This window comes from Muscardinus avellanarius, assembly GCF_963383645.1.
Source record: "Muscardinus avellanarius genome assembly, chromosome: X".
Lineage (NCBI taxonomy): Eukaryota > Metazoa > Chordata > Mammalia > Rodentia > Gliridae > Muscardinus > Muscardinus avellanarius.
Window position 1 is genome coordinate 77,749,401 of NC_137792.1, and position 14,870 is coordinate 77,764,270.

Here is a 14,870-nt window from a genome sequence, read left to right on the forward strand (position 1 = left end):
TGTGCTGCTGCTAGTGCCACCTGTGGTGAGTGCACGGGCTTTTGGATTTTTTCTGCATCCCTGAAGTTTGGTGCTGGTCGCTTAAGATGTTGGAGCTCTGCCACCACTATTCTTGCACTTCAAGTTCTTGGAATTTTTTTTGGGGGGGATTTCTTAGAGCTGCAGACCTGAGGTCTGCACCACAGGTGCCAGCACTTGTGGTATGAGCGGCCACCCGAAATGGCACTGGTGGCCGGGCCACAGCTGCACCAGGTCTGTCATGAATTCTGGCTTTTTGCAGTGGATCTCAAATTTCAGAGTATTAGATTCCTTCTGCCATGGATCCTTTTTCAGTTTTGGTTTGTAAGCTTTATTTATTTTGTTTGTCAAGATGCTGGCTACTCGGTAGTTGAACTTTATTTGTTCCAAATACTGGGATGTGCTGTATCTCCCAGTCACCATTTTGCATCTCTGAACCAGTATATGATCTATTTTGGAGAAGGTTCTGTGAACAGCTGAGAAAAATATGAACTCTGCTGTAGTTGGGTAGAATATTCTATAAGTATCTAATAGGTCCATTTGGTTGATGGTGTTCTTTAGGCCTGAGGCATCTTTACTGACCTTTTTCTAGAAAATCAGTCTAATGGTTTGAGAGGAGTATTGAAGTTGCCTAGTATTATTATATTGTGATTTATGTGTGAATAATGTCACAAAGAGTTTGTTTTATGAAGGTAGCTGCACCGATGTTTGGCACATAAAAGTTGACTATCATTATTTACTCTTGTTGGATTGTTCCCTTTACCAGTAAAAAATGACCTTCTTTGTCTCTTGTAATAAGCTGGGCTTAAAGTCTAATTTGTCTGATATCATAGTTGCTACTCTTGCTTGTCTTCAAGTTCCAGTGGCATGGTTTACCTTGCTCCAGCCCTTTACGTTAAGTTTGTTACTATCTTTACTTGTAAGGTGTGTTTCTTGCAGGCAGCATATAAATGGATTTTGGTTTTTAATCAATTTTTCCACTTTATGACTTTTTATTGGAGAGTTCAGGCCATTTACATTCAGTGTGATTATTGAGAGATTATTTTTAATTCCTAACATATTGAGATTTAACTTCTGTTGGAGGTAGTGTTTGTTCTTCTTTGCTTAGTTGTTTGCTGGATGGAAATTCTTGTTTTTCTGGTTCTGGTATGTATTCCTTATTTCCTCTTTGCAGTTAATCTTTTTGAGTATTTTCTCTAGTGCTGGTTTCAAAGACAGAAATTTATTCAGCTTCTGTTTGTTGTGGAAAATTTTTATTTCTCCATCTAATTTGAGAGATAATTTTGCTGGGTAGGAAATTTTTGGCTGCAAGTTGTTTTCTTTCAGAGTTTGGAATATGTTACTCCAGGCGCTTCTGGCTTTCATGACTTGCTTTGGGAAGTTTGTAGTGAATCTAATTGGTTTTTCTCTGAATGTCACTTGGTCTTTTTTTCTCTTTTTTTGGTTGCCTTTAAGATTCTATCCTTGACTTCTACATTGGTCAGTTTGACTATTATGTGGTGTGGGGAACCTTTTCCCTGATCAAGTCTAAAAGGTTGTTCTATAAGTTTTCTGTACCTGTTTATTGAACTTTTGCTCTATGCTTGGAAAATTTTTTGTTATTACTTCTTTGAAAAGATTGTCGATTCCTTTGGTTTTCATCTTCTTTTTCCTCTCCTATGCCAATTAGTCTTAGGTTAGCTCTTTTAAAATGGGCCCATATTTCTTCAATGCTGCCAAATTATTTTTTCTAAGTTATATAGATTCTATTCTCTATGTTGTCGGTAAATTGATTGTTTATAGTTTGAATTGATGCCTTCACTTGAATCATTGCATCCTTTATTTCCTTTCTCTCTAAATTTTTTTGGAAGTCCTGTATTATCTTTATAGTTACATTTTTGATTTGACCTTCTGGAGATACCTGCAATTCTGTGTTGTCAGATTTTGTTATTGTAGTGTTGTGGGAGTTCACTGCTTCCTTGTTATTCCTTCTTCTCATGATTTCAGAAGTTGGTATCTGTTGCTTTTGATAGATTTCTCTCAGTCTGTAGGTGTCAACTGGTGTATCCAAGGGAAAGTTGTATTTTATTCAATAGTGAAAGTTGAGTGAGGAGGGAAATGAAGTTGTAAATGTAAGAATAATGTAGAGCCACAGATAGGATCAAATAGAATGAGAATATGGGTTTGGTAATGTATTATAGAGTAGAAATTAAAGATAGTGAACATGTAGTGGTATTCTATTAACAAATGTAGAGTTTTTAGTGTAGTGATATGAAGTGGATTTAATAAAGAAAGGAAAAAAGAAGAAGGAAAATAGAAAAACAATAGAAGAGAGTAGGTATGTACAATGCAAGAATCTTGGGAGAGGGTTGAGGAAAGGGTCAACAACAGGCATATACACTCACACACACACAAATAAGAACAAAAAACAAAAACAATACCAACAACAATTAATGTAACTCTACAAATATATAGATACTCAGCAGACTGGGCCTCTGCATTCTCTCTTTGTGCAGACATTGAATGCCACCAGCACCTTTCCTGCTGCAAGCCTGGTTCTCTGAGTGTGTTTCAGCTGATCCAGATGGGTGATCAATGGGGCTGGATCTAATGTTAAGCTCAGGTTGCCCTCCATGCTTTCCACAGATGTGGAGTCTCGGTCTATCCCTGGCTCCATAAGTGGCAGATACCTTGGAGACCAAACTCAGTGTAAAAGCCTCTGTTCTCCACAGCTAGGGCTGTTCTGCTCTGATCTCTCCCCATTCACCACAATTGGGTGGTCTGTGGTGATCCTAGAGGGTCTACTAGTTGTGTCTAGTGTTAAACATAGGGCCCCTCCCACTTTCTGCTGATGCAGAGGCTGAGTCTGTCTGAGCTTCTGCTGTGTCCATCAGTAGAATTCAACCCGACCTTCTTCGGGTTGAACAGAAAAGTCTCAGACCCAGAGTATTTATTGCAGCTGCTTGAGTCCCTGGGAGCGCCATGATGGCGTTCTCCAATGGGAACCATGGCTTTACTTACGATGTTTTTGATTGCCAGTCTGGATCTCTTGAGGTCGTGGTGAGTTCAGTTGCCACTGCTACAAGTTGTAGCTGATGTTCTCATAGGAGGAATGGGTGACACACAATTCCAATGACCCACAGCTGCCCAGTTCAGGTCCCTGGTTGCCATCCTGTTCATCCCTGTAATCAAGGTGCAGCGAGGCAAGATGGTGCTGGTGTGGCGCTTGAGGCTTCAAGGTGGGCAGGTTTCCTCTTCTGTGCTCTGGATCACTGGAGTGTGTGGCCAGCTCAGCTTCTACTGCTGGAAGCTGCAGCGATGTTTTTGCAGTAAGAACTGATGGCCCATAACTCAGATGATCTGCATCTGCTCACTTCAAGTCCTTGGCTGTTTTCGTTTTCCTGTTTGTTTCTGGAGTCGGGTGTAGTGAGGCAAGATGGTGCTGCTGAGGTGGGCAGGGTTTTTTTCTGCTCTCTGATCAGTCTTCTAGTCTTTCTTTTCCTCCAGCCTTGTACCTATCATGTTATTCCTCTATTGATCATATTTTCTGGCTGTCTAAGGCAATGGAGATCTGGTGTCAGCAAGACTAGTATGTGCTATTTCCCTCAGTCACCATCTTCCCGCCTGATATAAGTTATAATAAGGACTTAATTGAGTTGGGAAGCTGTTAGAGATATTCTTGTTCCTGACTGATCATAAAGTGGTCCTAACATATAAAGAAGTGTGAGTCCCAATGACAGCTTTGTAACTTTTTCTTTTACCTCCTTGAGATGGTGGACAATGCTAGTTAAATAATAATTGAAGGTGAAAAGGAGCAATGAAAGAAAAAAAGACAGGGTGTATGAAAATAGATCTAGTTTTAACTTTATCTTTATTACTGCTTGTGTGATTCTGAGTTTCTAAAGGCCTGCATTTTATTGCCTGTAAAATGAGAGCTTTTGGATCATGTGGCCTTTAATATTGTATCAAGATATTTAACACTAAAACTTCCAATAGTTAACAAAAATATCAAAACCCAGCTAATTGAAATTAAAAATAGATACCCTTTTTCGGAAACTTCTAGTAGTGACCATAAAACTGAGTGTACACAAAATCAAACAAGGATAAGCTGTTAGCAGTAATGATGGGGGTCTGGAACCTTTGTTCCCTTTTTCCTCTTCATTAACAATTCAATTAACAATTTTTTTTTGGCAGGTCTGAGGATAGAACCCAGGGGCATTCAACCACCAAGACACACCCCTCCTCTATTTTTAATTCTTTAATTTAAAACAGGGTATCACTAAGTTGCAGAGGGCCTCACTAAGTAGCTGAGGCTGTCCATGAACTGTGATTCTCTGATCTCCAATTCCAAAATGCTGGGATTACAAGCATGTGCCACCATGCCCGGCCTTCAATTAACCTTTCATTTTATTGGTGCATTGTAGTCATACATCTTAATAAAGTATAAGATGTTGAAGGCATACATGTACACATCACTGAATTAGCCCTTACCCAATTTCTACTCCATTCCCTCCCCCTCCTTTCTTTTCATGTTTGGCTTAGTGATTGACTTTGATATGTTTGTTAATGTACATCATGAACATTAGAGAATTTACCTCTTTTCCTTTCCCATCCCCTCAATTAGGGCACCTTATTTGCTCATCTATAAATATACTCTTCTTCTATAGTTCCTCCCATGACCCATTTTCTCCCTAGATTTCTCATATTAGAGAGAGCATCCAATTTCTTACTTTTTGTGACTGACTAATCTCATTTAGCATAATGTTCTCCAGTTCCATTCATTTCCCTGTAAATGACATAATTGCGTTTTTCAAAATAACTGAGTAAAATTCCATTGTGTTCATATCTCATAGTTTTGCAGTCTATTTATCTGTTGATGGACACCTTGGCTTGTTCTGTAGTTTGGCAATTGTGAATTGTGCAGCTATGAACATAGATACAGAAGCATTAGTTTGATAGTTTGGTTTCCATTCTTTTGGGTAGATACTCAGAAGTGATATTGCTGGATCATGTGGTAAGTTTGTTCCCATTCTTCTGAGGATATTCCATACAGTTTTCCAAAGTGGTTACACTAATTTGCAGTCCCATTAACAATTTGTTAGCATTCCCAATTCTCCAGCATTATTTGTTGTTTGTGGTTTGAATGACTGCCACTCTAGTTGGAGTTAGGTGAAATCTCAGGGTAGTTTTGATTTGCATCTCTCAGATTACTAATGATGTTGAGCATTTTTTCCACAGTTATTGACCATTTGAATTTAGTACCCTTGCTCAATTTTTGATTGTGTTATTTGTTTTTTCAGTACTGAGTTTCTTGAGTTCTTTGTGTGGTCTAGATATTATTCCTCTATCTGAAGAGTAGGTGGCAACAATCTTCTCTCATTCTGTTGATTCTTGGCTGAGGTTCTTGATAGTTTCCTTTGCTGTACCAAAGTTCTTCAGTTTAATGCAATCCCACATATTGATTTGCCTTTTAGTTTCTTGTGCCTTTGGGGTCTTCTTTAGAAAGTTTTTACCTGTTCCTTTGTGTTGCAGTGTTGGATCTGTGCCTTCTTCAAGCAGCCTCAAGGTCTCTGGTCTAATTTCTAAGTGTTTGATACATCTTGAATCCATACTGTTTTCTAATGTATTTGCAATAATTTGTAATCCCACCAATAATGTAGTAGAGTTCCCTCTTTTCCACATCCTTGACAGCATTTGTTGTTTGTGTTTTGAATGATTATCATTCTACTTGGAATTAGGGGAAATCTCAGGGTAGTTTTGATTTGCATCTCTCTGACTGTATAGTTTAGATATTAGTCCTCTATTGGAGGAATAGTTGGCAAAAATCTCCCATTCTGTTGACTCTTTAATGAGGTTCTTGGTAGTCTTCTTTGCTGTAAAGAAGTTTAATGCTATCCCATATATTGATCTGCCTTTTCGTTTCTTGTTCCTTTGGGATCTCTTTGAGAAAGTTTTTGTCTGTGCCTATGTGTTGCAGTGTTGGACCTATGCCTTCTTCAAGGAGCCTCAAGGTTTCTGGTCTAATTTTTAAGTCTTTGATCCATCTTGAATTGACTCTTGTGTAGGGTGAGAAAGTGGAGTTTATTTCCAATTTTCTGCATATGGCTAACCAGTTTTGCCAACACCATTTGTTGAATAGGCTCTCTTTATTCCATCCTATGATTTTTTCCTCTTAGTAAAAAATCAATTAGCTGTAAGTGTATGGATTTGTTTCTGAGACTTCTATTCTCTTCCATTGGTCTATGTATCTATTTTTGTGCCAGTACCATGCTGTTTTTATTACTTTGGATTGGTAGTATAGTTTAAAGTCAGGTACTGTGATTCCTTCTCAATGTTTTTTTTTGTTGCTGAGAACTACTTTGGCTATTCTGTTTTTTTTTTTTTGTTGTTGTTGTTGTTCCAACTGAATTTAAGGACTGATTTTTCTATGTCTGTGAGGAATGATCTTGGTAATTTAATGGGTATTGCATTGAATCTGTAGATCACTTGTGGAAGTATGGCCATTTTTATATTTTTTCTGCCTATCCATGAACATGGAATATCTTTCCATTTTCTAAGGTCTTTGATTTATTTTTTCAGTGTTTTATAATTTTCTTTGTAGAGTTCTTTTACCTCCTTGATTAAGTTTATTCTTAAGTATTTTATTTTTTGTGGGAAATTCTGAGTGGAAGTGTTTTCTGGATTTCTTTTTCAATGGATTTATGGCTGGTATACAGAACAGCTTCTGATTTTTTAAGATTGATTTTGTATCCAGATGCTTTGCTGAATTTGTTGATCAGTTCTATAAACTTTTTGATTGAGTTTGTTGGGTCTCTAAGTATAGTATCATATCATCTTCAAATAGTGAAAGTTCAAGTTCTTCTTTTCCTCTTTGTACTCCTTTGATAGTAGTCTTTAGTCCTGAGGCATCTTTACTGACCTTTTGTCTAGAAGATCATTCTAACGGTGTGAGAGTGGCATTAATGTCTTCCAGTATTATTATATTGGGATTTTTGTGTGACTTAGTGTCACAAAGAGTTTGTTTTATGAAGGTAACTGCACCTATGTTTGGTGCATAAATGTTGACTATCATTATTACCTCTTGTGGGATTGTTTCCTTTACCAGTAAAAAATGACCCTCTTTGTCTCTTCTAATAAGGTTTGAAATCTAACTTGTTTGATATCATAGCTGCTACTCCTGCTTGTCTTTGAGTTTCATTGGCATGATTACCTTGCTCCAGCCCTTTACCTTTAGTTTGTGACTATCTTTTCTTGTAATGTGTATTTCTTGCAGGCAGAAGATAGATAGATTCTGGGTTTTAATCCATTTTGTCACTTTATACCTTTTTATTGGGGAGTTGAGGCCATTTACTTTCATTGTGATTACTGAGAGATGATTTTTAATTCCTAACATATTGAGATTTAACCTCAAACAGAAATTTTTGTTCTTCTTTGCTTAGTTGTTTGCTGGATGGAAATTATTGTTTCTCTGGTTCTGGCATGTATTACTTATTTATTCTTTGCAGTTATCTGAGTATTTTCTCTAGTGTTGGATTAGAAGACAGAAAATCTTTCAGCTTCTCTTTTTCGTGGATGATTTTTATTTCCCCATCTAATTTGAGAGATAGTTTTGCTGGGTAGGACATTTTTGGCTGCAAGTTGTTTTCTTTCCGAGTTTGGAATATATTATCCTAGGCCCTTCAGGCTTTTGTGATTTGGTTTGGGAAGTCTGGAGTGATTCCAATTGGTTTGCCTTTGAATGTCACTTGGTCTTTTGTTTTTCTGCTTTTACAATTCTGTCCTTGACTTCTACGTTCGTCAGTTTGACTATTATGTGGTATGGGGAACCTTTTCTCTGATCTAATCTAAAGGTAGTTCTATAAGTTTTCTGTAATTGTGTATCGACTTCGTATTCTATGTTTGGAAAATTTCCTGGTATTATTTCTTTGAAAAGATTGTTGATCCCTTTGGTTCCACCTTCTCTTCCCTCTTCTATGTCAATTTTTATTAGTTTAGCCCTTTTAAAATGGGCCCATATTTATTCAGTGTTCAATTCCTGCTGTAAAATTGTTTTTTCTAAGTTATATACTATGTGTTTGTTTTTCAAGTGATCATCTTTTAGTAGTGAGATTCTATTCTCCATGTGGTCTAGTTGATTATTTATAGTTTGAATTGATGTCTTCATTTTAATGATTGCATCCTTTATTTCTTTAATAGTCTCTCTAAATTCTTTTCGGAAGTCTTGCATTACCTCTACAGTTATATTTCTGATTTAACCTTCTGGATATCCCTGCAATTTTGTGTTGTCAGGTTCTGTTATTGTGTGGTTGTGGGAGCTCATGCTTCCTTGTTATTGCTCCATCTCATAACTTTTTAATTTTTTTATCTGTTGCTTTTGGTAGTTTTCCCTCAGTCTCTTGGTGTCAGCTGGTATATCTAAGGGCTAGTTGTGTTGTATTCAGCAGTACAGGTTTAGTGGGGAGGGAAATGAAGTTGTAAATGCAGGAATATGGTAAAACCACAGATAAGAACAAATAGAATGAGAGTATGAGTTTGGTAAGGTAGTATATAGTTGAGATTAGAGATAGTGAATATTTAGTAGTATTTTAGTAATCAATGTAGAGTGTTTAGTATAGTAGTATGAAGTGAATTTAATACAAGACAAAGAAGAGAAGAGAGAAAAAAGAAAAAAAGAAAAGTGATGGAGAGAAGAGAGTAGGTATGTACAAGGGAAGAAGCTTGGGAGAGGGGTTGGGAATAGTGCAATCAAACAAGCATAAACACACACACACACACACACACAAAAGACAAAAACCAAATAATGCAACCCTATAAATATATGAGTATTCAGCTCACTGGATCTCTGCAGTCTCTGTGCAGACACTGAGTGGACCAAACACCTTTCTTGTTGAAACCCTGTTTCTCTGAGTCTTTCTCAGTCTATGCAGATGGCTACTATCAATGGGCCTGGATCTTATGTTAAGTGTAGATCACCCTCTACACTTTCCACAGATGTGGAGTTTTGGTCTCTCCCTGCCTCTGTAGGTGGCAGATGCTTCTGAGACCAAACTCAATATATGAGTCTCTTTTCTGCACAGTAGGGCTGGTCTGGTCTAACTTCTCCTTGTTCACAATGATTGATTGATCTGTGGTGATGCTGGAGATCCCATTAGTTGGATCTTGTGTTAAGCATAAGTTTCCCCCCATACTTTCTATTGATGCAGAGGCTGAGTCTGTCACAGCCTCTGGTATGTCCAACAGGAGTGTCCAAGCCTGCCTTCACCAGGTTGAACCTCAAAGTCTCAGATCCAGGAAGTTTATCGCAGCTGCACGAGTCCTTGGGGGCACAGCGATGGACATTCTCCTGTGGGGATGCAGCTTCACTTAAGGTGTTGTTACGTGCCGGTCTGGATCTCTGGAGGGCGTGGTGAGCTCGGCTGTCACTGCTGCAAATTGTAGAAAGTGTTAGCACAGGAGAAATTGATGATTTATAATTCCAATAATCTGCAGCTGCTTACTACAATTCCTTGGTTGTTTTCCCGTTAATCTCTGGAGTCAGGTGTAGTGAGGCAAGATGGCGCTGCCATGATGCCATGGCTGCAACGTGGATAGATTTTTTTGTGTTTTTGAGTGTGGCTCTGGAACTCTGGAGGGCGTGGTAAGCTTTTTTGGCCCTGCTGGAATTTTTAGCCAGTGTTTGCACAGGAGGAACTGATGCCTTACAATTATGACAATCTGTAGTCGCTTACTTCAGGTCCTTGGTTGTTTTCCTGTTTGTCTCTGGAGTCAAGTGCAGTGAGGCAAGATGGTCCCCTTGTGGTACCTGCTGCCACAAGGTGGGCAGGTATTTTTTCTGGTTTTGTATAGCACAGCTCTGGATCTCTGGAGGGTGTTGTGAGCTCACCTGTCACTGCTGGGAGTTTTAGCCTGTGTTTGTGCCAGAGGAACTGATAATTTATAATTCCGATGATCTGCACTGCTTATTTCAGGTGTTTGGTTATTTTCTTGTTCATCTCTGGAGTCAGGTGTAGTGAGGTGAGATGGCGCCTCTGTGGCTCCCGGGGACGTGAGGTAGGCACATTTCTTTTCTGCTCTCTGATCGGTCTTTTAGCCTTTTTTTTCTTCTATCACCTTTTTTATTTTTAAATTTGGGTTTTCTGGCTTTTTTAAGAATGCTGTTTTTTATGACAATGAAGATCGAGTGTCAGCAGGACTGGTATGTGCTGCTTCCCTCTGTTGCCATCTTCCCAGAAGTCCTCTATTAACCTTTAAAATGTGAAAATTTACCAGAGTACAACTGAGATATGTACAAAACTCTTTTTTGTGTCCTCTACCTTCAGTCTAGGCAATCTTATACATACTGAACATTCAGCAAATATTTGTTGAATGAGCCCACCATGTGGTTTGTACATAGCCATAAATTATGGAATAAACATTTTGCAGTGAGCAGTTAATTTTTTTATGTATTGTAACTGCAGATTTATGGTACTAATCAGTTTATTATCAAATAAATTTTGGTTCTCCTTGTTAATTTTTGTGGTTTTACTTTGACCCATTACATCTGGAGTTCAGTTTATACAAGTTAAAAATGCTCTCAGTCATCTTGGCTACCATGTTGGCCACTGCCAGTGAAGATTTAAAAATAGTCTTAAATAGTCTCATCGTTTTAAATAGTCTCCTTCACTATGTAGAGTAAGTCCTATTTATACAGGCACATTTGTATCCTTCTGACAGCTTTAGAAACTTCTTCAAAACTTTGAGCCTTCAACAAAATACATAACTCACCTCTGATAGAAAATGAGGGGAATATATGAGAGTTATTGAAAAGTTGGAATCATTCCTGGATATTGAGTTCTTTGTATTTATTGAAACTAGATTATATTAGTAATGCTTGGATCTTGGTAAGAATGTAGTGTTCAGAAAGAGTTACTTTATCCATTATGAAGTGTATATGAAGTCAGAACTTAGTAATTTAGCTATCTTCTGGTAGCAGCTTTTTTGGTTCATTAGATATATTATACTTATATAAAGGGAGCATTTGTTTGTCTTCTGTTGGTGAATATATTAGGATAACATTCAGGTATCTTTGGTCTTCAATTTTCCCTTCTTTAAAATGGATGAGACTAATTGATCCTCAGGGTCTCTTAAAACTCCTAATATTCTTTTGACACTTTAATTCTCTGATGATCTTGCCAGTATTTTTCTAAAATAAAGTACTCTGTTTTTCATTAGGCTGCTTTTATTCATGATGAAATGATGCCAGGAGAGTGGGATGTTTGTGTTACCTCTTATGAGATGGTAATTAAAGAAAAATCGGTATTCAAAAAGTTTCATTGGCGATATGTAGTCATTGATGAAGCTCACAGAATAAAAAATGAAAAATCTAAGGTAAGTTTACAGTATCTTTATTCAATTTTTCATTTAATTGTCAGGTCTGTTTATTCACTTTCCTGCATTCTGAATAAAGAATATGTAAGATTGTGCTTTTATTCATAGAATATGAATGAAATACTTTTTAGAAGTGGTTTTAAAGTCTTAAATTATTGCATATAGGACAAGTAAAAATTGAGCACAGATTTTAGTGTAAAGAAAATTAGATGTTTGCTATTCCTCCTGTTACAGCATAACTCTGTTATACTACATTATTTTAATAGTGTTATAAGAATATTTGGTATACAATGTCATTTGCATTGACTTACTTTTTATTGAAGAGCTAACTTATGTGTATTTATATGGGTTAGAAAAAGGAGTTTCTAAAAATTATTTGACTTGTGTGAATTATAGTGCGATGTTAACATTGAAAAATATCAATATTTTTTGCCATTCAACTCCATCAACAGTAGAAAAGCTTCAATTATTATGATGAACCTTTCTTTGGATCACTGGGCTACTTTGGGAGAAACAGGGACAGGACTGGAGCAAAACCACCAGGTGGAGCATACTAATTTCAAATGGGAACTAATACCTTATAAGAGGATGCATGTTAGAGAATAATTGTTTCCTTGAAAGCATAATAAAAGTTAAGATTTTTTAAAAACACTGCAGTTTTAGTATGCTTATTTGTCTTAATTTTTATGGTCTGAAATTTAGAAAGTTAATATATGGTATCAGGGAAAATTGGCTCAATTCTGGTGCTGAAAAAGTGTGAGCAGGCTGTTAGAACTTGGCTAGTACGTAGATGAATGGTGATGGAGGGGAGAAGAGATTTTCTTGTATGAAGTGATAGCATGGATTCCATGGGAAAGTTCCATTTTCTGGGAACCAAATTAAAGAAAATAAATTTTTCAAAGTAGGGAGGAGTCTTTTACATTTACTCAAATGTAGAAATGCATATTTTCCAGTCATGCTTTACTATAGCAATATCATGTTAATTTTCCCAGGGAAAATTAATTTTTCATGTTTTATAGCATTCCAAAAATGTTTTGGTTGAATAAAGTAAAACTGAATGTTGGGGAACTGCAAAAATTAAAACAATACTTATATAACGTATTGTTCTAGCTTTCAGAGATTGTTCGAGAGTTCAAGTCAACTAACCGATTGCTTCTAACGGGAACACCTTTGCAGAATAACCTGCATGAACTCTGGGCATTGCTCAACTTTTTATTGCCTGATGTCTTTAATTCTGCAGATGTAAGTTTAAGCTATGCTTTTTTTGGAATTCAATCCTCAGGGTCTTGAGTATGCTAAGTATGTGCTTGATGACTGAGCCCTAAATTTACATTTTTTTGTGTGGTACTGGGGTTTCTGGAAACCCTTCTACCTCCGGGCTAAACTCCCAGGCCTATTTTATATTTTTTATTTGGAAACAGGGTCTCTTAAGCCAGCGAGGCTGGCTTTGAACCTGTGCAATCCTCCTGTCTCCACCTCCCAAGAGCGAGGATTACAAGCGTGCGCCACCATTCCTGGCCCTAAATTTACATTCTAATTGTATTTTTTCTAATGTTCAGAGACACATGTTTTCAAATGATAGAAAAATCTATTTTATTTATTCAGTTATTTATATATATTTTTTAGTACTGGGGATGGAACCCAGGGGTATTCTACCTCCAAGCAAATACTCCCAGCCCTATTTTATATTCTATATTTTGAAACAGGGTCTCATTGAGTTGCAAAGGACCTCATTAAGTAGATGAGGTTGTCCACGAACCATGATCCTCCTGTCTCAGCCTCCCAAATGCTGATATTACAAGTGTGCACCACCACGCCCAGATTGAAAATACATTTAATTTATAGTTTTTTTTACTTGTAATTTTTTTGGCAATAGGGATTGAACCCAGGGGTATTCTATTTGTAAACTATGCCCTAGGCCTATTTTTAAAAATACTTTGTTTTTAACCAGGGTCTCCCTAGGTTTCTGAGGCTGTCCTTGAACCTGCAATCCTCCTGTCTCAGCCTCCCTAGTACTGGGATTACAGATGCCATCATACCAAGCTCATTTCTAATTCTTTATCTGTGTGTTTTGGTTTTCTCAGAAAATAATTCTTAAATATACAATTATAATACAGGAATATATAGAGAAATAGTGTTTCTTTTTGAAATTCATCTGACTTTTAAACTTTGGCTATATCATATTGATACCACAGTTTATGGCATGAAATAAGCTAGGTTTAGAATATTGCTTTCAGTAATTTATGTTCATTAAATTAGAGATATCTGTGTACTATTGTGGCAGCTGACACTTTAAAGTGATCTTTGATTATTTTTGCCACTAGCAATAACCAAAATGCCAAAGAGCTCATAGTTTGTGATTTGAAAATAATGTATTTTAAAATACAGGGTGTGATTTGTTTTTATCATAAAAACAAAGTTTTGCTGGAGTAGCAAACTGAATTGAATGACTTAAGGACTTTGGGGCTTGATTTTATAGTCTTACTCCTATTCTTCTTAAATAGATGTTTATATGGTAAAGGGAAGCCTAATGTTTTTATGGAAGAAATTGTTGAAGTTTCTGTAATAGAGTTCAAGTTTTGGCAATGATTCCAGTAATTTGCCTTTTTCACAAATAAATAATACTGGTAATCACAGTTAACATATTTTAAGCCCTTTTAAAATGGATTATTTATATATTGGTTTCATCGAGAAAAGCGGGGCTTAAGAGTCCCGCTAACAACCAATCTCCATTACCACAAAAAGAGCGCCTTTCATAGCCAGAAAACACCATCACCAGAAAAACAAAAAAACCACCAGGCTCCAGAGAGAAAGCAGACTGAGAACAGAGCTCAGGGCCACAGAGGAGACACACGCGCCCGAGGACGCGGCAGCAGCGCCATACTGCCGGCGGCAGCGGCGAACTCAGCGGACGGCTACAGCAAGCCGAGGTGAGCCGATGTGGAACAGCCAGGCGGGATCTTTCGGCGCAGACAGCATTTAAAGCTCCCAGTGGCTGAGCTCAGCACACGCTGCAGGGATTCAGAGTGGAAATCAAAACCAGAGAAGAAAAAATATGCCAGCCTCATGGCCGAGGGCGTGGCAGAGGCGCCATATTGCCACCGGCGGCGGCAGCAGCAGTGAATTCACCGAGTCCAGTACAGCTACATCTACGTACTCAAGAACAGTGAGTCAAATTACGGGCCACAGAGGAGAAATCCCAGTATTGTGCCTCCTGGGACTTGACCCAGTGAGGGAGTGGTGGTGGCAGAGATATCACACCATAGGAGAGCGTGCAACCTGGCACCCCCCATAGTTTAAAGCAGCCTCTATCGACTCCCTGGGTCGGAGACTCTGTGATACAACCCAGTAAAGGAGTAGTAGGGTCTGAGATAATACAGACTCGAGATCCAGAGCACCTTAAGTGAAGCCATTGTGACCCAAGGGAAGAACCCAGAGAAGGCACAAACCTCCGAAATCATGGGAAAGAGGAATAACACTGAAGTAATGAATGTGCACAACCCCAC

General features: G+C 37.8%; 1 protein-coding gene across 2 annotated transcripts in view; it reads left to right on the top strand.

Annotated features, from left to right (window-relative positions):
- Positions 1-14,870, top strand: part of SMARCA1 (SNF2 related chromatin remodeling ATPase 1) — a gene marked incomplete at both ends in the record, with an annotated part of 134,157 nt that overhangs the window by 30,266 nt on the left and 89,021 nt on the right. For both annotated transcript variants that reach the window (XM_080718492.1, XM_080718493.1), the window contains 2 exons: positions 11,209-11,364; positions 12,475-12,606. In XM_080718492.1, the coding sequence (XP_080574618.1) occupies positions 11,209-11,364; positions 12,475-12,606 (288 nt within the window). The remainder of the gene's footprint in view (positions 1-11,208; positions 11,365-12,474; positions 12,607-14,870) is intronic.